Source organism: Eretmochelys imbricata, chromosome 8 (assembly GCF_965152235.1).
Source record: "Eretmochelys imbricata isolate rEreImb1 chromosome 8, rEreImb1.hap1, whole genome shotgun sequence".
Taxonomy (NCBI): domain Eukaryota; kingdom Metazoa; phylum Chordata; order Testudines; family Cheloniidae; genus Eretmochelys; species Eretmochelys imbricata.
This window is the reverse complement of record NC_135579.1, coordinates 63,770,532-63,798,487: the sequence shown is the minus strand read 5'-3', so window position 1 is coordinate 63,798,487 and position 27,956 is coordinate 63,770,532. Positions and strand designations below refer to the sequence as shown.

The following is a 27,956-nucleotide window of genomic DNA, read 5'->3' as shown; positions in this document are numbered from 1 at the left end:
TTTACTATTTGTTTGTATTACCGGAGCAGAGTATTTTAAGGGGCAGCTGAGGATTCTCTCAGCTTGAGGAGACTCCTGGGATGGCACAAAGCTGGAACCATCTGGGGTGAGGAGGGGTTATGTCAGAGGCCAAAGGGGGCAGGACCAGATTGAGGTGCACTGAACAAATTTCTGGCTAGCAGAACAGTCCCTAGGAGACCATTCTAGCTTTTGTCAGTTGGGGTAGTCCTGTGGCTGCTCTAAATTCTGCTGAGATATGGGGTGAGGATCAGTCCCCAGCTGTCTCCAGGATCAGGGGAGGCATAAAAGTGGCTTTTAGACAATCTTTGCCACCTCCACAGATGGTGCTGAGCATGAGCATTGATGACTGAGCCTAATGTATTTGTATGATGCTTGTGTGAGTGATGTGACTCCCCCTTTTAGGGCTGGTCAAAAATTTTCCATCTAAACATTTTTTGACTGAAAATTGGGTTTTTGACTGATTTTTTTTCACAAAAATTTCTTCTTTCTGTGTAAAGTTTTTATTTTTTGCTGTTGTTGAAAAAATAAATACTTGAAAATGAAAGTTTTCAGTTTCTGACCAAAAATTTGTATTTGCATATGCTGTGGTGGTTCTTCATGGTACTTGTAGTTCCAATGCTTCAACTGTGGCATCCTCCCCTGTAGGCTGGGCTCCCCAGCTGAAATACATCTCCCATGATGCACTATGGCCAGGGATTTCCATGATGCACCACTTATCCTCACCCAGTGGGGGAGACCATGGCATATCAAGGGAAATGCAGTCCAACCAGGGAGCCTGAGGAGAATGGGATCATGAGACGGATGAACTATAACTCCCATAAGGCACTAAGGTGGCATTTCCAACAATTTTTTTCAATTATTATTTTGCTGAAAAGTTAGAAATTCTGCAGAAGAAAACCTCATTTTCTGACTAGCTCTACTCTCTATGCATCATGTAGCAGATAATAATAATTAATTAAGAATAATGTTCCTCTTCCTAAGGCTAAAAGCCTGGCATTCATTATTATCTGGCTACCTGAATATAGCCTGTGGCTTTCATCCAGCCATTCTGCTTCATCCTTCTGGTCCTCAGGAGCTGTTTGCGCTCCACAAAAGCTCCTGCTCTTTTCCAAAGTGTGCCTCCACTCATGGAGAAAAGATGCCCAGCTGTGGCAGTTACTCTCACTGGTACCACCCGCTGGCCAACTTCAGCAGCAGAGACCTTACCACCTGCAGCTTTTATGGCTGTTCCTACTCCTGTGTCTGTGGCACCCCATAGCACTATCACTGGCTCTGCTTGCCCTGTCCTGCCTTGCTTACTGATGGTACAAAGGGCTGGCCCTCGCAGCTGGAGGGACTGCAGCATCCATCCTCTTGGCCCACTGTACTACAATCTCCTCATCAAGGCTGCTCATGATGTTGATCGCACCAGTTTATTTATCTTTTAAATCCTTTGTTCACTTTCCCCCTCACCGGGACGCCTGTGTAACCCCAGTAGTGGCATGCACGTGTGACTTCACCCCACATTCTAGTGAGCCAATGGTTGCTCCAGTGTTCCTTGTAAATGAGTAAGAATTGGTGTGGACATGGTCACATTACAAATGAATTAGAAGTCAAGAGAATATCTGTGGATATTTATTTACTCTCACTATTTTCCTAGCTCTAATTGGGAAGAAATTTTCCCCATAGACATTTGATTGCATAATTCTCCATCAGGAGATGAATTGGGACTATGACTGTACAGTTTATGAAATCTGGTTGATATTGTGTCATTGTATTATGGAAAACTGCCAATTTGTATATGGAGCCACCATTGCTGACAGGTCCTGTAGCAGGTACACACCAGAGAGAGACAATGAGAAATATTTACAGTTAATGACACAAAGGTTATGCTGAAAAGCAGCTGCATCCTGAAGGGAGAAAGAAAGGTCGGAGCAGTCGAGGGTGACAGAAAAGACAAAACAAAGGAAGCCGGGAGGATTTAAATAGCCAACCAAACAGGAACAGAGAAGGCCAGACAGGAAGAAGAATGGGGCAGGAGAGAACAAGGTCACGCAAGCTGGGTAAGGAACTCCATGAGGGACAGAGACCAGCCAGCATGTGACAGGCTAAATGAGGCAGGGAACTGCCTACTTTCCTGGACCCAAAAGGTTCCTCAAGGACACACAAGAGCAGGGTGAACTAGTGTAGGACATTGCAGTCTCAGAGCTTTATTATTTTGTGTGGTCTATACTTTCCGGCATTTTATATTAAGTAAAAGAGCAAATGTGTTACATGCTGTGCAAAGTGTGTGTGTGTGAACTTCTTCCTAACTGTTGTGTGCCCCTGGGAGTCTTAAACTGTAAACCAGGAGCTTCACACCTTTTGGGTGGAGTTCTGGGATAGGGTGGGTTTAGGTGCAAGGAACTCTGAAGAGTCATCTTTCCATCCAAGCGCTAGGCAATTGGACAGCGGTCTGAGCCCTGGACATGAAAGGTCTGAGCCCTGAGAGTGTGCCTAGGGACCTTAAAATTGTGGCAATGGCTGGACTTAGCAAGTGTCCACAAGGGGGCATTTGCTAGGATCTATGACAGAAGGGAAGAAGGTCTACACTCTTTACTGGAAAAAGAAAAGGAGTACTTGTGGCACCTTAGTTGCATCCGATGAAGTGAGCTGTAGCTCACGAAAGCTTATGCTCAGATAAATTGGTTAGTCTCTAAGGTGCCACAAGTACTCCTTTTCTTTTTGCGAATACAGACTAACACGGCTGCTACTCTGAAACCACTCTTTATTGGAATCTTGGATACTTAAAACATATTTTTGGATTAAAGTGTCCTCTAATGACATTAAGAGATTTTCCTTGGCACCCAACCCTGTGCCAAGAATTATTCACATGAGAGTCTTCCTGCTCATGCTTCATGGCACTTTGACTCAAGCCCTAAGAGCATTTGTTTGTAAAGCTTGTACGTAACAGGCAAGACTACAGAGAATTCTACAATAAGGAAATTAACAGTTTGTGGTAGATGATACTACAGCTGGTTGAACATCAGAATGTCCCTTCTGTGGGACATTCTAGAATTTTGATTTTAAAAAAAATCACTCTGTTTCAGAACAAAAAGTGAAAATTTCCCACGGAAAGGACGTTCCAAAAAATTCAGTTGACAAATAATTGAAGCATTTATTTTGAGAATTTCAAAATGAAATTCCATGGCAGAGAGCCCAAGTCTGAGGTTCCTGGTTCAGCCATGTCTCTTAGGGCTTCTGGATGCCCTGCCACAGAGCTGCCACTGAGCTAGTTCAGTCACTGAGAAAACCTGGGACTTCCTGCCATGGAGCCAGGAGTCTGGAAGCTCTCAGAGCTACTATTAGCTTCAAATATATATCTTTACAAGTAACTGTTTTACTTTCCATTTTTTTCTAGCTGATTGGTTCCTTCGGATGAATGAAAATAAGCATCTAACAGTATCTTTAACCAGCATCTTACGTTCAATATCCATTAACCAGTTATTTGTAATATTCACAGATTGTTTCCTGGTTGTTGTTTTTTTTGGCATATTTGCATGGATTACAATTTACATGTATGGGTTACACACATTTATTTATGTCTTTGATCAAAGGTACATTTCTACAACTAATTTCAAGTAAAGCAGGATGGGAAACTGGGTTTGGATAAAATCAGATCTGAGCCAAATCTTCACCCCAAACTCAAACCAAAGCCAAACCTTTTTTTGATGCTTAAAACGTAATCACATATGCTTCTGCACTTCCTATTTTTGCTAATATGCTGATAGAAGTGGTATTTCCCACCTGGCCAAAAGGAGGATGTATGGGAAATCTCACTAGCAACCTTGATCTTATACCAGAATGTTGGTTTTGTTCAGGAAAACATTCAGACCTTTTTACTTTTGGGGGGAAAAACTGACTTTTGGGAAAAGAAAATAATTTAGTAGATGCAACCACAATCTATTTAACAGAATTATATAGAAATGATTGTTCCTTTTGGTTAAAGATTAAACATGCATAATCTTAATTTTCTTTTTTAAAATGAAAACAGTGTACAAAACATTTAGCAATTAAGATAACCTGAACATTCCTGTCTTGTATATTTTGTGGCTTATTAACAGTCCCATCCTGAAATAAACTGATTGGAAACTTTAGGGTATGATGAAAAATGCAAAGAAAGATGAACCAAGGTCTGCAGAAAACTTGAGCAGTAGTGAGCTACGTGTGTTTCGCAGTATGTGAACAAACTATTTCTACCTTCCTCTGTAAGCAGTGAATTGGAAAGTTGACCAGTCCTATGACTGATTGATTTGCCAGAACCAGCTGGGAATAAGAAACAAATCCAAAACTAGTGTGCATTGATGGGATGCTCTGTCCCCAGTAAATTGGTCAAATTCTGGAACTTAACCAAATAGCCCCAAAAGCAGGCAGAGTGGAAAGGTGGTCCAGTGGTTAGAGCACTAGCCTGGGACTCCAGAGACTTAGTCTCTGAGGGTATGTCTACACTACGAAATTAGGTCGAATTTATAGAAGTCGTTTTTTTAGAAATCGGTTTTATATATTCGAGTGTGTGTGTCCCCACAGAAAATGCTCTAAGTGCATTAAAAGAAAAGGAGTACTTGTGGCACATTAGAGACGAACACATTTATTTGAGCATAAGCTTTCATGAGCTACAGCTCACTTCATCGGATGCATACTGTGGAAAGTCCAAATAAATATTAAATAATAAAGTCCAAATAAATATTATGCTCAAATAAATTGGTTAGTCGCTAAGGTGCCACAAGTACTCCTTTTCTTTTTGTGAATACAGACTAACACGGCTGTTATTCCGTAAGTGCATTAACTCGGCGGAGTGCTTCCACAGTACCGAGGCTAGAGTCGACTTCTGGAGCGTTGCACTGTGGGTAGCTATCCCACAGTTCCTGCAGTCTCCTCTGCCCATTGGAATTCTGGGTTGAGATCCCAATGCCTGATGGGGCTAAAACATTGTCATGGGTAGTTTTGGGTACATATCGTCAGGCCCCCGTTCCCTCCCTCCCTCCGTGAAAGCAAGGGCAGACAATCGTTTCGCGCCTTTTTTCCTGAGTTACCTGTGCAGACGCCATACAACGGCAAGCATGGAGCCCGCTCAGCTAACCGTCACCATATGTCTCCTGGGTACTGGCAGACGTGGTACTACATTGCTACACAGCAGCAGCAACCCATTGCCTTGTGGAAGCAGACGGCACAGTAGGACTGGTAGCCGTCATCATCATGTCCGAGGTGCTCCTGGTCGCCTGTGTGAGGTCGATCAGGAGCGCCTGGGCAGACATGGGCGCAGGGACTAAATTTGGAGTGACTTGATCAGGTCATTCTCTTTAATCCTGCAGTCAGTCCTATTGAACCATCTTATGGTGAGCAGGCAGGCGATACGGATTGCTAGCAGTCCTATTGCATCATCTTCTGCCGAGCAGGCAAGAGATGAGGATGGCTAGCAGTCCTATTGTACCATCTTCTGCCGAGCAGCCATGAGATGTGGATGGCATGCAGTCCTTCTGCAACGTCTGCTGCCAGCCAAAGATGTAAAAGATAGATGGAGTGTATCAAAACAAGAAATAGACCAGATTTGTTTTGTACTCATTTGCAAACCGCCCCCTCCTCCCCCTCTCTAGGGGACTCATTCCTCTAGGTCACACTGCAGTCACTCACAGAGAAGGTGCAGCGAGGTAAATCTAGCCATGTATCAATCAGAGGCCAGACTAACCTCCTTGTTCCAATAAGAACAATAACTTAGGTGCACCATTTCTTATTGGAACCCTCCTTGAAGTCCTGCCTGAAATACTCCTTGATGTAAAGCCACCCCCCTTGTTGATTTTAACTCCCTGTAAGCCAACTCTGTAAGCCATGTCGTCAGTCGCCCCTCCCTGCGTCAGAGCAACGGCAAACAATTGTGCATCTGAGTTGAGAGTGCTGTCCAGAGCACTCACAATAGAGCACTCTGGGATAGCTCCCGGAGGCCAATACCGTCGAATTGTGTCCACAGTACCCCAAATTCAACCCGGCAAGGCCGATTTAAGCGCTAATCCACTTGTCAGGGGTGGAGTAAGGAAATCGATTTTAAGAGCCCTTTAAGTCGAAATAAAGGGCTTCATCGTGTGGACAGGTGCAGGTTTACATCGATTTAACACTGCTAAATTTGACCTAAAGTCCTAGTGTAGACCAGGGCTGAGTGCCTTAGCACCCCATTTGTAAATAGGGAATAATATATTCTCTACCTCCCAGAGTATGTCTACACTTCAAGCTCGGGGTATGATTCTCAGCTCGAGGGGATATACTTGTGCTAGCTATCATCGAGCTTCCGTACTAAAAACAGATAGTCGTCACGGCAGCTTGAGCAGTGGAAAGGGCTAGCTACCTTGGGTATGTGCCTGTCAGAGACACTAGGGACATACGTGGGACGGCTAGCCTGTCCCTCCACTCACACTGCTGTGGCCACCCTCTATTTTTAGCATACTATCTCAATCAAAGATAATGCAGGTACGTCCCCTTAAGCTACAAATCACACCCCTAGCATTAAAGACTGTGAGGCTTTCAGATACTAAGTTATATGGCTCCCTTTCCAAGCTTAGGTAGATATACATTTTGGGCCAGTCTATGATATGTTCTTCAGTCTGAGTAGTACCTTATGCTGTGAGCAGTCTGGGACAGGTCCCTGGGGTGCAACCTGGAGTGTGGGACCGCTGAGCTCGTCCAAGCCCACCAACCTCGATTGGCCCTCACACTGTGATGCTGATATCAAGTTACCAACCTCTGGCAGGTACTGCACTTACACAGGGGAACTCGTCACATAGTCCCTTTGAAATAAATATTATGACCTGTATATTTGTGTCAAAAACTCCTATTGACTTCAAGGGCTTTCGATCAGGGCCAGAGAGACAGTTATTAGCGCAAATTCTGGCAGGCCCTGTAGAGAGCTGCCAGAAGAACAGCAGTCAGCAATGAGATCACACTTCCAGGCTGTCACTGTTCCAATTTCTAATGACATCAATGGGTCTACTTGCAAGGTAAAGTCCTACTCAGCATGCATGGGGGTATCTCAATCTGGCCCTAAGGAAGTCCATTAAATGTACTTTGTTATTCTGGCTACCACTGGAACCAGGTACAGCTGCCCCCTCCAATAGATTATTCCTTCTGGTTAACTACTGCCAGGGCACTAATACTCTGTGGTGGGGTGAATGCCTCTCCTGAATGACTCCAGTGAAGTGACTTATCCTTAGCTTTGAGTGGAGCTAGCATGGAGACAGCCTACGTCAACTCCATAACTCATTGTTGATGGCTATTTTCTGTCAGACACCTCTGTCCTGTGCCTCTGAGAATTTGTCCCAATAACTGTCTCACGGGGCCTGATCAAAAGCCCTTTGAAGTCAGTGAGAGTTTTCCTCACAAATATGTATGTGCTTTCAATGGTCTTTGGATGAGGCTTCCTGTGTGACTAGCTGGGTGGAGAACTTCAATTATGGGAAAATGTCTAACTACTGTGATATGCCCCTCCCCAAATTTGTATGTATTGAAATGAATGAATATAAATATATAAATAGATGCACAAAATGAATGTAATGCAAGATTAAGGGTGAGATTTTAATCACACAAGACTCAGGAAATGTAGAGTTAATGGCAGGGTTCTCCTGATTCTTAACTGCTCTTTTCCACAACTGCATTCAGAGGGCAAGATTGGCAGTGGCAGCAGTAACAGAAGGGTCAGCTCCTTCTCACTGGACTGCCAGATTCTCTAAATACTACTCTGGGGTGGAAATGGATTCTTTTAGAGATGGTTTTGACCCACAGTATGTTTGTCTGATCCCAAGTGTCACAGGGTAGATTGGGCCCCATTAGGAGAGAACTGATCCAGCCCACCTGTCCGCAGTGCTTAATCTGTAATGAAAGAGGTGTCAGGGTTCAAGCAATTTCTTTACATTCATAACTGATGCAGCAAGCCCAGAGGTGCCATGGCTATGAACTGCCAAGCCTGGAGGTGCTGAGGCTCATCCCTGGCAAGCCCTGGCACAAATTAAGCACTGCCCATGCCTCACTAACAGCTTCTTGATGGGGCCTGATGGAGGGCAACTGGACTCTACACAGAGCCAGAGGGGAAGAGGAAACTGGGAGAGGAAGATCTGGCAGAGTGAACTTGGAGACAGTTAGTAGGCTACTGAATGCTGCAAAGAGCAGAATCCTCTGAAGGAGAGCCTGCAGCTTCAGGGACTGTGGTGCGGTGTCCACCCCACACGGAAGTGGAAGGGGTTAATGGAGGCCAGATGGACCAATTAACCTAATATATGGAATGTGGACAGGAGAGAGCTCGAATTAGAGGAACAGGCTCAGCTGTGCCAGAACAGATGCTGCCTGCCCAAACCAGGTAGCTGGCTGCAGATAGGGGGTTCCTGTGGCAAACTCAGAGACTGGGGGAAGCCAGATAGGTAGGAAATAGCTCAGAGCAACAGCAGCTAGGGGTAGGACTGCAAGAGTAGGGACTGTGGCTGCTTAGTAAAAGGTCCCTAGGCTGGAACCTGGTGTAAAGGGTGGGCCTGGGTTCTGCTACCTGCCACTGGGAAGTAGAAGGGCATGAGAGCTGCCAGACAGAGCACAGTGATTTCCCTGGAAGAGGAGGACTTTAGTTACCTGGCTGGCGGGCCAAGCCATGTATCAGAGGCGACAGATCCGGGTGTGATTGGGGCAGCCAAGTGAGAGAAGCTGTAGACAAGAGGCAGAGCGATGGCGTGCAAACTGTGGTGCGGGTGTTGGCCTCGAACTAATCCCCAGAGTGACCAGTAGGAGGCACTAGCCCAGCGGTGAGTGAATCACTCTATGACAGTGAATCATAATATCATGTGAGTGAATCATATTATAACATCTATTAACCCTGCACCCGTCCGCACAACGAAGCCATTTTTTTCGACATAAAGGGCTCTTAAAATCAATTTCTGTACTCCTCCCTAACGAGGGGATTAGCGCTGAAATCGACATCACCATTTCGAATTAGGGTTAGCGTGGACGCAATTTGATGGTATTGGCCTCCAGGAGCTATTCCACAGTGCACCATTGTGACCGCTCTGGCCAGCACTCTGAACTCAGATGCACTGGCCAGGTGTAAAGGAAAAGCCCCGGGAACTTTTGAATCTCATTTCCTGTTTGGCCAGGCGAGCTCATCAGCACAGGTAACCATGCAGTCTCAGAATTGAAAAAGAGCTCCAGCATGGACCGAATGGGAGGTACTGGATCTGATTGCTGTATGGGGAGACGAATCCGTGCTATCAGAACTACGTTCCAAAAGACAAAATGCCAAAACATTTCAAAAAATCTCCGATCCCATAGGGACAGAGGCTACAGCAGGGATGCAACACAGTGCAGCGTGAAACTTAAGGAGCTCAGACAAGCGTATCAGAAAACCAAAGAATCAAACGGACGCTCTGGGACAGAGCCCCAGACATGCCGCTTCTACGTTGAGCTGCATGCAATTCTAGTGGGGGCCACCACCACTACCCCACCCCTGTCCGTGTACTCCGATGATGGAGTACTCTCCGCCATGCCTGAGGATTTTGTGGATGGGGAAGATGAGCTTGAGGAGAGCACACAGCACACCGTTCTCCCCGACAGCCAGGATCTTTTTATCACCGTGACTGAAATACCCTCCCAACACAACCAAGCCAGAGAAGGGACCTCTGGTGAGTGCACATGTGTAAATATAATACATGTTTTAAAAGCAAGTGTTTTTTAATTAATTTGCCCTGAGGACTTGGGATGCCTTCGTGGCCAGTACAACTACTGGAAAAGTTGGTTAACATGTCTGGGGATGGAGTGGAAATCCTCCAGGGACATCTCCATGAAGCTCTCCTGAAGGTACTCTAAAGCCTTTGCAGAAGGTTTCTGGGGAGAGCAGCCTTATTCCGTCCTCTATGGTAGGACACTTTGCCACGCCATGCTAGTAGCAAGTAATCTGGTATGATTGCATGACAAAGCCTGGCAGCGTATGGTCCCGGTGTTTGCTGGCATTCAAGCAACATCCGTTCTTTATCTCTCTGTGTTATTCGTAGGAGAGTGATATCGTTCATGGTAACCTGGTTGAAATACGGGGATTTAATTAAGGGGACATTCAGAGATGGTCGTTCCTCCTGGGCTGTTTGCCTGTGGCTGAAAAGAAATCCTCCCCACAGCTAGGCAAGGGGTAGGGGGCGGAGGGCGCAGTGGCACCGAGCTGTTCACATTTGACGATCAGGGATCTTCCCTGATACCAGCCACGTGGTGGGAGGAGGGGTAAAGCGATCATCCCAGAGAATTGGAGTGGGGGGGTTAGTTTGGTTTCTGCTGCTGCACATTAACATGAAAACTGCAGCACTAAATGATCAACTCAATGGGCTTTGCTTGGTATGGGAAAGGAGGGCGCTGCTGTTATGAAGGTTGCAGAAGCCAAAAGACTATGGCTTACCATGGCCGCCACAAGCCGAATTCTGTTGCCCGGCACTGAGTGTGTGATCTCTAACACCAAAGCCGCAGGCACTCAATATAAGATGCAAAATGTGACCTTGTACCGAAATCACATGTGCTATGTAATGTGAATAGTGTTGTTCACTGTGAAAGAGTACAGCCATTGCTCTGTAAAATGTATCTTTTAAAATACTTCACTCCCTTTTTTTCCTCCCACAGCTGAAAATGTTTCAAGCCTCCCTCCTCCGTCCCAAAGGCTATCTCAGATAAAACGGCGAAAAAAATGCATGTGCCATGAAATGTGCTCTGAGCTCATGCAGTCGTCCGACACTGACAGAGCTCAGCAGAATGTGTGGAGGGACACAGTAGCACAGTATAGGAAAGTGGTCAATGAATGTGAGGACAGGAGGAACGATCAACATGAGAGGTGGTGGCAGGAAGATCAGAGGAGGCAGAATGCAAAGCTGGGGCTACTGCAGGATCAAACGGACATGCTCTGGCATCTGGTGGAGGTTCATGAACGGCAGCAGGATCACAGACTGCCGCTGAAGCCCTTGTTTAACCGCCCTCCCTCCTCCCCAAGTTCCATAGCCTCCTCACCCAGACGCTTAAGGACACGGAGGGGGGGAAGGGGGCAGAGAGGCTCTGGGCACCCAACCACTCCACCCCAGTGGACAGCCCAAGCAACAGAAGGCTGTCATTCAACAAGTTTTGAAGTGGCCTTTTCCTACCCTCCTCCCACACCCCACCTGGGCTACCTTGTGAGTTATCTCCCTATTTTTATAATCAATTAATAAAGAATACATGGTTTTTAAATGATAATGACTTTATTTCCTTTGCAAGCAAGCTGTGATCGAAGGGGGGAGGGTGGGTGGCTTACAGGGAATTAGAATCAACCAAGGGGGTGGGTTGAAACAAGCAGAAATGTCACACAGTACCCTGGCCAGTCATGAAACTGGTTTTCAAAGCTTCTCTGATGCACAGCGCTTCCTGCTGTGCTCTTCTAACCACCCTGGTGTCTGGCTGTGCGTATGCAGCGGCCAAGAGATTTGCCTCAACCTCCCACCCTGCCAAAAATGTCTCCCCCTTACTCTCACAGAGATTGTGGAGCACACAGCAAGCAGCAATAATAATGGGAATGTTGGTTTCACTGAGGTCTGAGTGAGTCAGTAAACTGCACCAGCAACCCTTTAAACGTCCAAATGCACACTCTACCACCATTCTGCACTTGCTCAGCCTATAGTTGAACAGCTCCTTACTACTGTCCAGGGTGCCTGTGTACGGCTTCATGAGCCAGGGCATTAAGGGGTAGGCTGGGTCCCCAAGCATAACTATAGGCATTTCAACATCCCCAACAGTTATTTTCTGGACTGGAAAGTAAGTCCCACGAAATGATTGTCTGCCGTTGCTTTCACAGAGGGAGGGTTGACTGACAACATTTACCCATAACTACCCGTGACAAATTTTTGGCCCCATCAGGCATTGGAAGCTCATCCCAGAATTCCAATGGGCAGCAGGAACTGTGGGATAGCTACCCACAATGCACTGCTCGAAATGTCAATGCTTGCCACGGTACTGTGGACGCACACCGCCGAATTAATGTGCTTAGTGTGGATGTATGCACAGGAAGGTAGTCCATGCAGTTCAAAAATGACCATCATTCATGCCAAATTCAACTGGGGTTTTCATTTTTTTACAGAAATATAGCAGAAGAAGGAGTATGGCTGTGGAATTCTGTGTGTTTGCATGCAGGTTAAGCTAGGTGGTAGCTAATACAGCATCCTGTTGATTCCCTGACCCAATCATGGGAGCTGACTAGCTGCAAAGTTTTCCTGAAGCGGGAACTCCAGATGGGTAGTCACTTTTCAGGGAAGGGCATATTTTCCAATGCCACCATGGTAGCTGACCAGCCTACTCAACTCAAAGATGTGCTGTTTTGTCACTATATGTCTGAATACTTATATTGTGTACACAGCAGATTTCCCAGCAGCAGCTTGGAATAACCTCTCCTTTGCCAATTGCACACCATGAGAACTGTTATGTCCTCCAAAATGTGGAAGGCTTGAAATGATAGACAAAGTTTTTGTAGCGTGGCCACTAGTGGCACATCCCCTTGCCCCCCTCCAAACCCAAGTAGTTCTGCTATTCTTAAAAACTGAAAGCAGTTTTTTCTTTTCCAACTTACCATTGCCTCTGCATTTCTTTTGCTGTGATTAACCAGGCTGTCTCCAAGGAGCTTCTGTTGCATGAAGCATCCGCCTCACTGAAGTTCAGTTTGGAAAAGTAACATTTTATGTCCTTGAACTTCCACAGGGATTTTTCCTATGTTCCTGCACTGAGTTATTTGAGACAATAACCCTTTGTATCTAACTCCTATTTCAGGCCCCTTGACCTCTACTGGCTGCTGTACATCCACAGACCATCCATACTGCAGCAGAAGCCTAGGTCACTGGGCTTTCATGGCCCATTCCAAGAGGAAGTGTTTCAGTGATGAACTTGTGGTTGATGTTCCGGAGAGGGCCAACAAACAGTACCAAAGACGGGGACTTCTGGCAGAGGAAAGGCATGGCAAGAGAAAAGGCTGAGGCTGGCTGCACAGCTTGAGGTCAGGTTTTCAGCATGGGCGCAGACAGTTGCTTTGCAGTTCCTGGAACAGGAATAGCAGCGAAAGGAAAAGGACAGAAAGAACTGTCTGAGCAGCTGATATCGCCAATGGCCGCAAGAGTACTGGCTCCTGCTTATCCCCCACACCATGGCCTGAGTCCCTTGCATGTTACCGTGCAATGCAGTCCAGAAACTGCTTCGGGCCCATGCGCGGGGCCCTATGCGTGGCTGGGCAGTGCAAGCTTGCCTCATGCATCCCTCCATATTGACCCACTCCCCTGTGGATGCCTCCTCCTCCCTCTCCCAGTACCAAGTGCATGGCAAGCAGGGAAAGAAGATAAAGGAGAATGGGGGGGGGGCAGGGGTCATGCAATGATGGGGTCTCTGTCTTGTAACTGGTTTCACTGTTTCTATTTGTTCAAGCACTTTTTTTTCAAATAGTTTTTGAAAGGTTCTGTTGTTACTGGTGTTTTTCTGTGGCACTGGCAGCTGGCCTGTTTGGCAGTGGGTGAATGTTGTACTTCTCTAATACACATTTATAAAATAAAACTTTTTATTTCATCAACAAAGTTTATTGCCATCACTGCATCAGATCATACAATCTGTATTTAAAATAATAAAGATAAATCATTAGGAATTAGTGTATAAACACTATTCCTCAATACAATCATCTATAGCAATCCATCTTGTGAATTGCGCCCCCATTTCATAAGTGGTCATGTCATTCATAAATAGTTGCTTGCTGTGCAATGTACCCATCCCTCCCTGAGCACTGAAACCCCCATGATCTATCAGCCCCATCCCTACCTCACCACAAGCCTGCATAAAAATGGAGTAGCACCCTTTGCTGTTTATGTACTCATGTGCTCCTTGAGAAGGGCAAGCTATGAGCACGAGTCTCAGCAATGGCCCCCGCACCATTTAGAAACCCCTTTCTCTCAAAGCCAGCAGTTACTTCAGGATTATCTTTTATGCCTGCCACCTTGGGGTAAACCACACGCCTGATTGCCTTAGAACCCTCTGACACCACTTTACCCACAGTTGACTTCTCAACACCCAACTGGTTGGCAAGAGACCTGTAGCAGTCTGGAGTAGCCAGCTTCCAGACAGTTATAGCATTTCTGGACCAACATGGCTGTCCTCCTGCTTGTATTTGTATGCTGGAGGGTCCAGGGAAGCTGCTCACAAAGCTCCAGAAATGTAGCTTTCTTCATGTGAAAGTTCTGAACCCCCTGGTGGTCATGCCAGGTCTGCATGACAATGTGGTCCCAACCAGCCTGTGCTTGTGGCCCTTATCTAGAAGCACTAGTCTACATAGGGGGCATCAGTGGCTATACCAAGTGTTGTAAGCAGGGTCAGTCAGTGCTAGTCTGCCATGCCTGGGTCCTGGCACCCCCCTGCCTTCCTCCTGCTCCATGATAAGCTGTTAGGTGCCTTTTTTCTACACCAGTGTCTCATGGCAGCTCTGCTTGTTTCCCAACACAGGCGTGAAAGTGCAAGCAAGAGAAGATTTTCAAAAAGCACCTCCTCCAGGTTGCTGGCTCCAGTAGCTGGGCACACAGACCAAACTAACTGCTTCACAGGATGTATCGGTGGGCTGTTCATAGTTTCTGCAACATGCAGAGTGGACAGTCAAGTTTTCCCACATTGCACGATGGTCAAAGGGCTAGACTAGCTACATTTTGGGAGGGCACTAGGGAATCTGGGATATGGTTGGTTTGAGTCTGATCTGCATGCTGCAGTGAGGATGTCAGAGTCCTGGGTTTGAGACCAGGTTAAAAAAGTCATAACATAGATGTAACATAAAAATCAGTGAAGCTACTCAAGCCAATAGTAACCCAGGGTCACCTGGCTCAAATCTCACTAACGCTGGACTTGTATTGCAGTGGCACCATACCCTATAGCATGGCTTGGGAACGTATTCTCCTTACTGGGGTGTTCCCTGAATTCTGAGTGTAGAACCATGAGTTTGGAACCACTATCGCAAAATGGGGAGATCAGAACATCACTTTGTGGGTATTTGGTAGAGATGTACTAGATTTTCCATCCCCCAAATTGCTGCTGTTTCTTCCTGTGAAAGCCAATGCCTATCCCATACACGGTACTGTGATACACTGATGCTGATCTTTAATTTGTAAGTGTTTGTGATTTCTGTCTTTTTGGGAGTCTCCACAAAAAGCAATGAACTGTATGTAATATACTTCCCAGAGAGACAGGAGGCCGTGGAAGATGAGGTGGAGTCTGACACATTAAAGTAGTAACTATAAATACTACTAATAGACTTTAGCATTTGGTGGAAAGTTCCCTCAAAACATGATTTACTGGAATAAGTTCTGCTTCACTCCAAAATGCAAAGTGTCTGTGCAGTCAATGAACTCCTAATCAATAACTGGTAAACATTCATGCTTTCACAATACCACCTTCCCCTGGCAAAATGCTGTCTCTCAGGCCTGGGCGTCATGTTTTTAACCTAAAGTTGAGTGTCTGCCAGATAACTTGAGGTCGTTTACATAAATGTAAAGGGAAATGAAGATGCTCCTCAAATGTTTGTTCCGGGGTCCAAATGTTTTGGTTTACCAAAGAGACATCAGCTAGAGTAAGCCACAAATATCTGGGTGTCGTCCAGACAAGCCTTTGTAAATATTTAAATTACATCAAGTTAACTGGCAACCAGTTAATGTGAAGTAAAAACCTGAAGGGTAGATATACCATCAGGGATCTGTCCTCTGCATCTGCCAGCCTAGCTGCCACCACCAGCTGGTGCCTTTGAGGAGGGAAGAGGACTGGGAGTCATGCTGAAGATCCTGCCACTTTCACCGAGAGGATGAACCAACAGCTAGATAATCCAAAACGGGTGTGTGTAAGAGAAGGCGTCAGTCGTGATGCATTTTAATATATTGAGCAGAGTGTTAAATCCGTTTATATGAACTCTTTTCAGAGTAACAGCCGTGTTAGTCTGTATTCGCAAAAAGAAAAGGAGTACTTGTGGCACCTTAGAGACTAACCAATTTATTTGAGCATGAGCTTTCGTGAGCTACAGCTCACTTCATCGGATGCATACTGTGGAAACTGCAGAAAACATTATATGCACAGAGGCCATAAAACAATACCTCCTCCCACCCCACTCTCCTGCTGGTAATAGCTTATCTAAAGTGATCATCAAGTTGGGTTATTTCCAGCACAAATCCAGGTTTTCTCACCCTCCGCCCCCCCCCCCCGACACAAACTAACTCTCCTGCTGGTAATAGCCCATCCAAAGTGACCACTCTTTTTAAAATGTGTATGATAATCAAGGTGGGCCATTTCCAGCACAAAAACCTGGATTTGTGCTGGAAATGGCCCACCTTGATTATCATACACATTTTAAAAAGAGTGGTCACTTTGGATGGGCTATTACCAGCAGGAGAGTGAGTTTGTGTGTGTGGGGGGGGCGGAGGGTGAGAAAACCTGGATTTGTGCTGGAAATGGCCCAACTTGATGATCACTTTAGATAAGCTATTACCAGCAGGAGAGTGGGGTGGGAGGAGGTATTGTTTTATGGTCTCTGTGCATATGATGTCTTCTGCAGTTTCCACAGTATGCATCCGATGAAGTGAGCTGTAGCTCACGAAAGCTCATGATCAAATAAATTGGTTAGTCTCTAAGGTGCCACAAGTACTCCCTTTCTTTATATGAACTCTGTTATAGTTCCTTAAGCAGGTTCTTATGTTGAATCTGTTATTTATAACGGTTGAATGTTTTCCGTCTCTTCTTCTGCAATACAAGAGTCAGTTGTCATGACTCCAACTTCGTGCACATGTTTCTAATCAAGGATTTGTGCTATACATGGCTGCTGGTAGGTTATAGAGTAAAGGAGTGAGGAAATGTGGTGAGCAGAGACCTTCTGTGAAATCAAAGAGGATATTAAAAAAATAACTTGGGCTGTATTCCTGGGGGAGTTTACACATGTTATCTCTGTACCATGATGTTGACAGAGGGACGTGGGGAGAGCTCTGGGGGTGGAGGGTTAGAAAGCCTTGAAAAGGAATTGGTGAGGATAGGATCCAGAGATGAACAAAGCTCCACGGCTGCCATTACAAGCGCTGGGTTTACTTCATCAAGCACAGGATGACTTTGCTGAGCTGTCTCATCATTCAGATACTCTGGGCTTTCTGTGCTAGGGGACAAGGTAAAAGACAAAATTAATCAAAAGATTAAACAACAGTTTGGCTTAACCCTTCTCTCGCGTGCAGGGATACTAAACAAGCCTGATATCACACAAAGCCGTGGGCAGTTACAGTAATGGCTGTTTTCAATAGCACAGAGGGATTCAGAGGTGGAAATGAAACAAGTGAGGGATGGCAGTGAACACAAAATATTTAACATGAGATTGAACCATCTTGTCATGGCTTTAAGTGGTGACATCTCCAGCTCCACTTTGCAAGGGCAAAAAGCAGAATGTACCGCACACTGGAGAAAGCAGTTAAAAACAGTGAATGAAATCTTTGATAGGGAAAGGTAAGTTATGCAGCCTCCTTTTTGTGTAGTTCTAGAAAATATTTCTGAATGCCGAAGCTACTGCCTGATAAAACAGGGCTCAGTGCATCCTCCAAAATACTGCAGAGTTCATTGTGCAAAAGCAGGTGAGCCTTCCTAGTATTTCTGTATTTGTTTGTAGAAATTCACTATGTACTCCTATCCCTGTTCCTGGTTCTTCTCCAGAATTATTTACTCCACTAAGTGAATTGTAATTATATTCATTGTGTTCATAGTTTAGCAATTGTGTTTTGTATCACTCCCATATTCAGTTGTACATGGATTATAGCAAATGCTCTGGCATGTGGGTCTGATGTATAGGTACCCTGGGGATAGGTGCCGGACATATACTGATAGTACAAAGGAGGCCCTGTAGAGTGATTTCTAACACCAAGCCTGCTTTGTCCGTTCCCATGATGTCATATAGTAAAATATATGTGATGTAGGTGTGACTTTCTAGGTCAGAGACCTGAATGGGGTGATTCCTGAGTAGATAAGGGCTATTTGGGTTTAGTGGAAGCAAAGGAAGATCCATTTGAAACCTTACTATTAAAATGGACCTGCTCTGGGGATGAATCAGGGTTGTATAGTGAAGCTGCCCTAGTTGTAGGAGCCCTGCCTCATTTGAGCACTAAGGATTATACTTAGCATTCCTGTTCTCAGGGTGAACCTTTAAAGGGTCCACTCAGAGAATCCCATTAGAGAATCCCATTATGTAGAGAATCCCATTAGAAGAGGAGGTAGAATTTTGTCTTGGAATGAGCAGGGGTTCTGTCCCCAGAACTCACATATTGTGAGGGGTCTCCTGAGCATGATCACAAAGCCAGTAATAGACCAGATCCCAGCTACATTGGAAATCACATCTCCATTTAGCAACTAGGGATGCAGTTGATTTCTCTGGGACAAGATGATCACCAAGCTTAGGAGAAAGTGCCACATACAAGCCATTTTTGGTGAAAGGAATCCAGCTGTGGGATGAACTTCCAGAGGAAATTAGACAAATCCAGTCAGACCAGCTTTAGGTCTCACTTGCAAGAATTGCCTTTTTGAGAAGTACCATTCTGATTATGGTGGAAAGGCTTTATCATAACAACTACCCACTCCCCCCTAAAAAAATAAAATAACTTTACCCTCAGCAGATCCTCCAAACTCCAAAGATGGTAGAAGACTTCATGTCCATAAGGAGGATGAAATCGAAGTAGCCTGTAATAATGGATTTTACTTCGATATGGAACTGGGAAATGAAAGAGGGATAGTGTTAAAATAAAAACTTTAATTGATACCTTACATATCAAATGCTGTAACTGTTTTTCCTTTTTATGTGTCTTTAAAATTATAAAATGATTTTAATAGTGTGTTTGCCCTGGGACTAAGCAGGCTCAGGACTCTGTACTCAAAATCCTGAACTATGTTTGTGCTGTACTGTGACAGGGTAGTGTTAACACCTTGAACTATCTGAGCCCACGTATTCCATCCAACTACACACAATAGAAGACCAGTATGGAATGAACTGCCAGAAGAGATAAAAGAAATCCAGTCTGATCACCTTTAGGTCTCACTGCAAGATTTCATTTTTTGAGAAAGTTTGTCCACGATAATCAGAATGACACTTATATCCACCAATGCCCCTTTCTCACCCCCAAAATAAAATATATTATTGCAAGCAAATACTCCAGCTGTAGATTTCAAGTTCATAGGAATTTCACCTTGCCAATTTTATGCAAAAGATATTCGGATACGACAATGCTAGTGAAGTTAATTTAAAAAAAAAAAAGTCAAATAGTCTCAATTGAAGGGGTGATTTAGGACCTAATGTCCTGTTTCCAGTTGTTAAACTGTAATAGTGGAACCTGCCACCCTCAAAAGTCAGAGCTCAAGGAAGAGGATGTAATCAGCATAGATTGTAATAGTGGATTTCACTTTGAAATGGAATAAGGAAAAGACGTGGAATGCACAAAGAATGGCTGGTTACCTATTCCAACGTGTATCTGTAAGTTGCTTTTGGTTTTAAATGTCAAAGCCCAAATGATTATACAATAACTGCAATTGACAATATAAAGAGAAATGAATTAGACATGTTTTCAGAGGTTTTATTTTTGAAAGTTTATTTTGACTGACTTGGAAAAAGCACCTGTGAAAATAACATAATATGGTACAAATAAGCCCCCACGTTTTCAGTTTAAACTGACTTTTACCAAAAAAATCCCAGGTTTTACAAAAAAGTATTCTTTTCTTTTTTTTGATTTTCACCCTACTTTTGTATTATTCAAATATATAAAAATAACTTGTTTTATTAGGAAAACACAGTACGTTGCATGATTATACACTAGTCTGCATATATATGCAAAGCTACCTCTTGAAGTATGGTTATGTATTAGTCTAGAAGATACACACAATAAACAGACAGGCACGCACGCAAACTCCAAAGTGCGTGCACATATGAACATAGTGATGAATCTCATGTTCACCATGTATCCATTTCAAGCTGATAGCAGATAACAGTTTAAAGATTTGACACACTAAAATGGGAGGAAAATGAGAATCTGTAACAGAATATGTTTCAGAATACAAGGAAATATTTGAAAATTAAAAAAATAACAGGAGAAAAGTATGAATTTGAGTATATGTGCTGCAAACGGTGTGGCATCGAAGTTATAGGCTAATAGTTCTAAGTCTACAGCAGTCAGCAGTTTATTCAAATGAAAAGTTTTATTTGGGGATTAGAGATATATTGTTTTCTTTAACTCACAGGTGGCATTGATATGATATGGATCATATTTGGAATCTGAGTCACACACACACACCACCTCTCTTGTTTTGTGCCCTCAGTCTTTGTCATTTTGAACTATGACAGTTTCTTCCAGACAGTTCTTCCTATGCCAGATCCTGAAGTTCTTTCTCAAATGTTTACTCTGTCTTTTCTCAGGTAAAAACCCAATGGCTGCAATGAGAGTTTTATTGAGTAGGGACTGAGGAAAAACTGAGGATAGTCTTCAGAATTTGTCCCTTTGATAATTAAAAACAAATGAAAACTGTCTAAAACAGGAAGAGGTGGAGCCAGGAGTATTGTTATAATTTAACCCTCTGATAACGAGAGTCCAGATTTTCAGGAAACCAGAGTTTGTTCTCTTTCTGTCTCCCCTCCCCCCCAACCCAGATTGCCACAGAGAGGAGTCCTTTAGTATGTGGCTCACCCCGTGTCTTGTGTGAAGTGAATTCAGTCACCTCCATGACACTATCTTGCCCACTTGTGGATGGCCCTGTACCATGAGGAGATCCCCAACAATATGTGGGTTCTGGGGGCAGGATCCCCTGCTCTCCAGGTGAAAGCTCTAACGCATGCTCCAATGGAATAAATTTGGGTAAACCGTGAGTGGAACCTTGTAGCGCTTCACATACTCCCATCTCTTCCAATAAGTCTCTAAAGAAGGGGCCAATGCTTCCTGGAGCCTGTGTTATTCACCCCCTGTGCCTTGGATCATGATAGTCAGTCTCATGAACTGATCCATTGCAACTTCTATCTGGCATTCATCTCAAGAGCCAGAAAAATCAGGGAACTAAAGCTTCATCTTCAATGGAGAACTCTCTACCCCTGGCTTCTGACCCGGCCAAGGGATGCCCCCCCAGGCCAGTCTCTGTGCAAATCTGCTGCCTCCATGGTGTCAGACCCCACACCTCTATGGCATCTAAAAGGAAGACACAGGATTCCACTCATGAGTCCTCAAAGGACTATGCCCCTGGCTCACCAGGTAGAGAATCTACCTCTAAAAAGCCAAGGTTGTCAATGTCTTCAGCAACTCTGGCACCATCTGCTCTCCAATTAGCTACCCACAAGGCTGCTGATTCCTCAGATACCCAGGCAGGAGGTCTGGGGGGTGTGGCAGCATCCCCTTGCTTGAAGTGGTTTCCATAATATACAGTGTTTACATTGTTCAATGGCTTTCAGCACCCCCCACTATGAAAATTGTTCCAGTGCCATTGTACTCAGGTCACCAGTAGGCTGAAAGACAGTAAAGGTTTGGGCTAGGAGAGATCATTGGTACCGTTAGCAGACCAAGGCGGCAAGAAGAGCTTTTCCTCTGCTTCCTCAGTATTGAAGACGCCCACTTGGATTCTGACTGTGCTTCCCTGGGGGGGCCTGAGATGTAAGGTATCATCAGCGTCCTCAGCCACCATCACCTCAGTGCAGACCAAAGACTCATTACTGATAAAAGTCTTGGTACTGCAGGAGTTCCATTTTCCCTAGAACCTGGCTATATCTGAGATGCCCGATTCTCGACTGCTCAGCTCCTACGTGTTGGTACCAAGAACATCGAGATCGCCTGACCTTCACCTGGTACCAACGCTTTCACCTCAGAGCCCTCCAGGCACTCCACCATTCCAGAGTGAGTTTGAGAAAGAGAATTTGATGTCCTAGGTGTCTCAAATATTGATTCATGGTTCTCCCCCTCACACCTATAGAAGCCCCTTCCAAAAGCCTCTGGTGAGGGTATAACTACTCATGGCACAAAATTGCAACCAATGTCTCACTAGTATGAGAACCCAAAAAAGTCTGCTCTTTCTATGCCTTATGCACCTCCTCCATGGCCATATTGGCACTCTTGGACAGCCTATTGCCAACAATTTTTCAGACTGTTGAGCCACATCACAGAGAGAGGCAACCTGCATCAACTGCTCCTTTCAGGAGACCTGGCCCTCAGTAAGAATCCTTTGACGAGCAGGAAGCTATAGCCAAAGAAGTCATCTCTCCTATGACTAACATCTCGTCATCTCTGGATAAAGCTGGCATACCACCTCCTCCATCCTTGGTGGATGATTTTAAGCAGTTCTGGGATTTGATCAGGAGAACTGCTGACCCCTTGCAGATAGATCCCTCTCGAGGAGATGAAAGAACCTCATAATAAATTGCTTTATATCCTCCATTCACCATCACCTGCCTGCATAGGTTTGCCTGTCAATTAAGCTATTCTGGACCCAGTGAAGATTGTCTGGCACACTCTAGATACTATTCCCCCTACAAGCAAGAGAGTGGGTAAGAAATATTATGTCTGAACCAAGGACTCTGAATTTTTATTTTTTCATCCGTCACCTAACTTTTTAGTAGTTGATGCATTTAATGAACATGGAAGGCAGCATCATGTCTCATGAAAAAGATCATAGACATCGGACCTACTGGGGAGGAAATTTTAGTCCTCCGTCTCCTTACAATTTAGAATCACCAATTACCAGGCGCTAATGGCAAAATACAATCATTTAAGCTATCACTTTCCCCTTCCCCCCTCCACTACCAACTAGCAGAGCACATTCCAGGCAATTACTGGGGAGCAATTCCAGGCAATTATTCCAGAGGGACAACTACTTGCCAGAACAGCTCTACAAGCCTCCCTTGATGCTGCTGCCAACTATCATTGTAGTGATCAAATGGGCAGCAGTATGAGAAGGACCACTTGGCTGCAACTCTGGATTTCCAAAAGTGTTCTAGAATATGGTGGAAGACCTTCCTTTTGATGGGCTTAAGTTGATCCCAGACAGCACAGATGAATCTCTGCAAACATGAAAGGATGTTAGAGCTACCTTACGTTCTCTTAGAATTTATACTCCCACCTACAGGAGAAGCTCAGCAAGTCCCAGACGGCTCAGAGATCCCACCTGGCCTAATTCCTGACTTCCCAGCGGCCATATGAACTGCACCAAAAGAGACAGAGATGCCAGAGAGGGAAACCATCCACTTCTGAGCCTCCCGCCTTGCACCTGTCCACCTCAAAGCAGCAATTTTGACAGGTTAGTGGAGGACCTGAGTTATCATCCTCATCAGGTGCTCTGATTTGCCTGCCTTCGTCCCTTAGGTGACTGCCTTTACCACTTCATGCAGAGTTGGGAGTCGGTCACTACAGTCAAATAGGTTTTGGAGATGATCTCTACAGGATACACCATCTACTTTACTACACCACAGGCATTGGTAGCTGCCGGGGACCCCGTGACCCTGTCGGTGCCAGCATAACTAGTAGCACAAGAGCTGATGCTGTCAGTGCCGACAGACGGAATAACCAGCAGGATTGCTACAGTGCTCGGTACGGTGACCGTCTTGGGTACCTTTGAGAGCTCATCCTTCCATGACTCTCACATCGCTGCAGGTCTCTCCAACTCGGAACTGATTGCTGGCACCATCTGGAATGGTGCCTCTGTGGTCAAAGGAAGGAGAGTCGTCGTCTTCCAAATGAGAGGTCCAGTTCTAAATCTCCCATCCTCGCAGCCACTCTCACTACCCCTCCTCCAGACGTTTTCACCCCTCCATGGATCCTGCGACAGGAGTACCATCAAGTGGTTGGCCAGGAGGTCATTTGGGGCATACACCTGTCCAGTGGCCTTTTTGTAATCCATTGGGTCCTTTTCTAGATCATATACCAGGCACTCCTATTCAGTGGCATCAGAAATGTGTGAGGCACCTACCCAGTGGTTTTCCTAATTGCTAAGGATATGATTTCATCATGGAGGTCATGGATTCCATGACTTTAATGGACCTTCATCAGGTCCAACTCCAGATCCTGCTTTGCAGGAAGTCAGGGTTTTGAATGCATTGTTAATGCAGAAAGACAAGACGGCCGTTTAGAGCACATTGTCATCTCTGGCTGTGCTTGTTCTGAAAAGCTGGTGAGGGAGAGCAGTTAGCAGTGCCAGATCCTGTAGGTCAGAAGTTTTGGATCTATCTGATTCTGACAGGGTCTCCATGGCTCTGCCTCCAAAACTGAAGTCAGTTTCAGGTTCAAGGACCAAGTCGATCTGAGGATTTCACTGGATCTTGTGCCATTCAGGTCTTCAGTTCTGGCTTCAACCTCTCCTCCAAATCCAGATCCATCCTTTGATCCAAAGAAGGCTTTTACTTTAGTGCCTGTTGTACAACAATTCGGCTTACCAACATTCCTCAGATCCAAGTGCGAAACAGTGAGTTTCAAGGGAGAGACAGTCTTCACCAGTTTTGAGGTCTGCATCCTCTTCAGCGGAAAAAAGGAGAAGGGCAGAGGACATTATTCATTTTTCTCTTGACTCATCCCTGCCTCCTCCTCCTCTGCAGCAATTTTTCAATTGTCCTTTATATGGATTATTGATCCAACGTTTTAGGTGGAAAGGATCCAGGGGCACTTCAGGCAGTGCTGCCTGATACTCTGTCTGAAGAAGATAAGGAGATAGGTCCTTTTTTTTTTTTTGCACAGGAACACGCTGACACGGCTCCTGATTTGTCACCACAGGAGCATGGGGGGTGACTTCTCCCTCTTCACTTTCTGACAATGCTCTGCAGTTCCATGATCTGGTGGATTGCAGGGTATCCATGTGGAACTTACTTCAATACGAATGGAGAAAACCTGGTGTTTGAGGAAAGGTCTTGGAGCTACCTCCAAGAGGAGGCTGTTGTTACCATTTCTCAGTGGTCTGCTGCAGTCTGCTGAGACTGTTAGGTCCATTTCTGCCTCTTGCCTTCTTATTTCCAGGCAGGCAGACAAATTATATCAGGTACCCTCAGGGGGGTTTTCATATTTTCGCATACAACGTCTAGCTAATTCGCTAGTGGTGACTGCTGCCACTAGCAAACTAGCAAGATGAGGTCTGGACAAGCTGTGACTGCTCATAAAAAAAAAAGAAGTGTGATTCCCTAAGGAGAAAGAAGTTCTCTTCTTCCTCTCTTGGTATTAGGGTAGCAAATTATCAAGTAATTATGGTCTGCTATCAATTCCACTTATGGGAAAAGATGGCACTGTTTGCGCAGGATTTGGCAGATTACAAAAGGAGATTGGCAAACGCAATCCTAATGGAAGGTCAGAATGTGGCAAAGCACATTCTCAGATCTTTGCTAATGCTTCAGACTCTTCTGCCAGAGCATTGGCTTATAAAGTTACCCTGTGGAGATGTGCTTTGCTCTGCTCCTCTTCCTGGGGTCGGTCGGTGAAAGGAACTGAGGTGATAGATAGGTGCCACACCACCTCATATAGACTTGTCCTCCGAATGTTCAGAGACTCGAAGGGGAGGCATAGAAAAGGCGGGTATGAGAGCTTTAAAGGATGCTGCTTGGAGAAGATTACCATTAGGCACCACTAGGTGGCACAATATCTTGTGAGTTGGAAAATGTAGAGCCATCTCAAAGAACTTCAATTACAAACAAGTAACCTTCATTTATGTAAGTGCACTTTTTTAAAAAGGACATTATCTATTTAAAGAAAATAAGATACTACATTTAGAGTTTATCAGTACTAATCTATTTATACATCTCTCCCCTTTCAGATGTAACATGTGGCGCTCCACCTGAAGTTACCAATGCTATTATTGTCAATAATGTTGAGGGAAGTTATCTGCCTGGTGCTAGAGTGCAATATAAATGTCAGGAAGGATTTGAAAGTATGGAATTGAATGAGGTAACTTGTGAAGATGGAGAATGGTCACAACCACCAACTTGCCAAGGTAGGAGTTTGTATTGTAATTAAAACAAATAAGACGAGGTGTGCGTTGGTGAGCTGGGAACATGGAATGATAGAAATGTGGGGCTGTAGGGGGCCCTGCAAGGTCATCAAGTTCATTCCTCTGCACTAAGGCAGGATTAAGTACATCTAGATCATCTCTGATACGTGTTTGTCTGGAAATTCCTCAGGGAAGTTCTTTTTGGGGAGTGTTACCAAATTTTCAGGGACTTGAAACCTCTTGCGGAGAAAGATTGTGAAGTCAGGCTAAAGTTTCTACTCATGGAGGCAGCCTTGAGAGCTCAGACTCAGCACTGAAGTCAGACTTGGCACTGAGTGCCTCGGCATTTGAAAAGGAGTGCACCTCCTGCGGTGCCCGAGTCTCAAGACTCTTCACCATCCTCAGTGCCTAAAAAGATTTGTGAGAAGCAGACTGCCAACTGCACAAAGGCAGAGATCCCTGGCACTGTGGTGTGCTAGGCATGGGGATAAGACTAAAATGTGGTTTCTGTCTAAATACTCCTCTTCTTCTGTACCTCAGAAGATGGCACTGTTGACTCCGGCACCTAGGCAGGTTCCATCAAGTCCAGAGCCAGAAGGAGCTGCTTCCACAACTATGACACCACACCACACTATTTCAGTACTAACTACACCACAGGCATTGGTAGTTGCCGGGGACCCCGTGACCCTGTCGGTGCCAGCATCACTAGTAATACAAGAGCTGATGCTGTCAGTGCCGACAGACGGAATAACCAGCAGGATTGCTACAGTGCTCGGTACTGTGACCGTCTTGGGTACCTTTGAGGGCTCATCCTTCCATGACTCTCACATCACTGCAGGTCTCTCCAACTCAGAACTGATTGCTGGCACCATCTGGAATGGTGCCTTTGTGGTCAACGGAAGGAGAGTCGTCGTCTTCCAAATCAGAGGTCCAGTTCTAAATCTCCCATCCTCGCAGCCACTCTCACTACCCCTCCTCCAGACGTTTTCACCCTTCCATGGATCCTGCGACAGGAGTACCATCAAGTGGTTGGCCAGGAGGTCATTTGGGGCATACACCTGTCCAGTGGCCTTTTTGTAATCCATTGGGCTCTTCCCCCTTTTCTACATCATATTCCAGGCACTCCTATTCAGTGGCATCAGAAATGTGTGAGGCACCTACCCAGTGGTTTTCCTAATTGCTAAGGATATGATTTCATCATGGAGGTCATGGATTCCATGACTTTAATGGACCTTCATCAGGTCCAACTCCAGATCATGCTTCGCAGGAAGTCAGGGTTTTGAATGCATTGTTAATGCAGAAAGACAAGACGGCCGTTTAGAGCACATTGTCATCTCTGGCTGTGCTTGTTCTGAAAAGCTGGTGAGGGAGAGCAGTTAGCAGTGCCAGATCCTGTAGGTCAGAAGTTTTGGATCTATCTGATTCTGACAGGGTCTCCATGGCTCTGCCTCCAAAACTGAAGTCAGTTTCAGGTTCAAGGACCAAGTCGATCTGAGGATTTCACTGGATCTTGTGCCATTCAGGTCTTCAGTTCTGGCTTCAACCTCTCCTCCAAATCCAGATCCACCCTTTGATCCAAAGAAGGCTTTTACTTTAGTGCCTGTTGTACAACGATTCGGCTTACCAACATTCCTCAGATCCAAGTGCGAAACAGTTAGTTTCAAGGGAGAGACAGTCTTCACCAGTTTTGAGGTCTGCATCCTCTTCAGCGGAAAAAAGGAGAAGGGCAGAGGACATTATTCATTTTTCTCTTGACTCATCCCTGCCTCCTCCTCCTCTGCAGCAATTTTTCAATTGTCCTTTATATGGATTATTGATCCAACGTTTTAGGTGGAAAGGATCCAGGGGCACTTCAGGCAGTGCTGCGTGATACTCTGTCTGAAGAAGATAAGGAGATAGGTCCTTTTTTTTTTTTTTTTGCACAGGAACACGCTGACACGGCTCCT

The 27,956-nt window shown here is 45.2% G+C and overlaps 1 protein-coding gene across 1 annotated transcript in view; it reads left to right on the top strand.

Annotated features, from left to right (window-relative positions):
- LOC144269567 (complement factor H-related protein 1-like) overlaps positions 1 to 27,956 on the top strand; it is a 118,139-nt gene that overhangs the window by 59,433 nt on the left and 30,750 nt on the right. Inside the window, exon 7 of the mRNA XM_077825350.1 lies at positions 25,837 to 26,013. Coding sequence (XP_077681476.1) covers positions 25,837 to 26,013 — 177 coding nt within the window. The remainder of the gene's footprint in view (positions 1 to 25,836; positions 26,014 to 27,956) is intronic.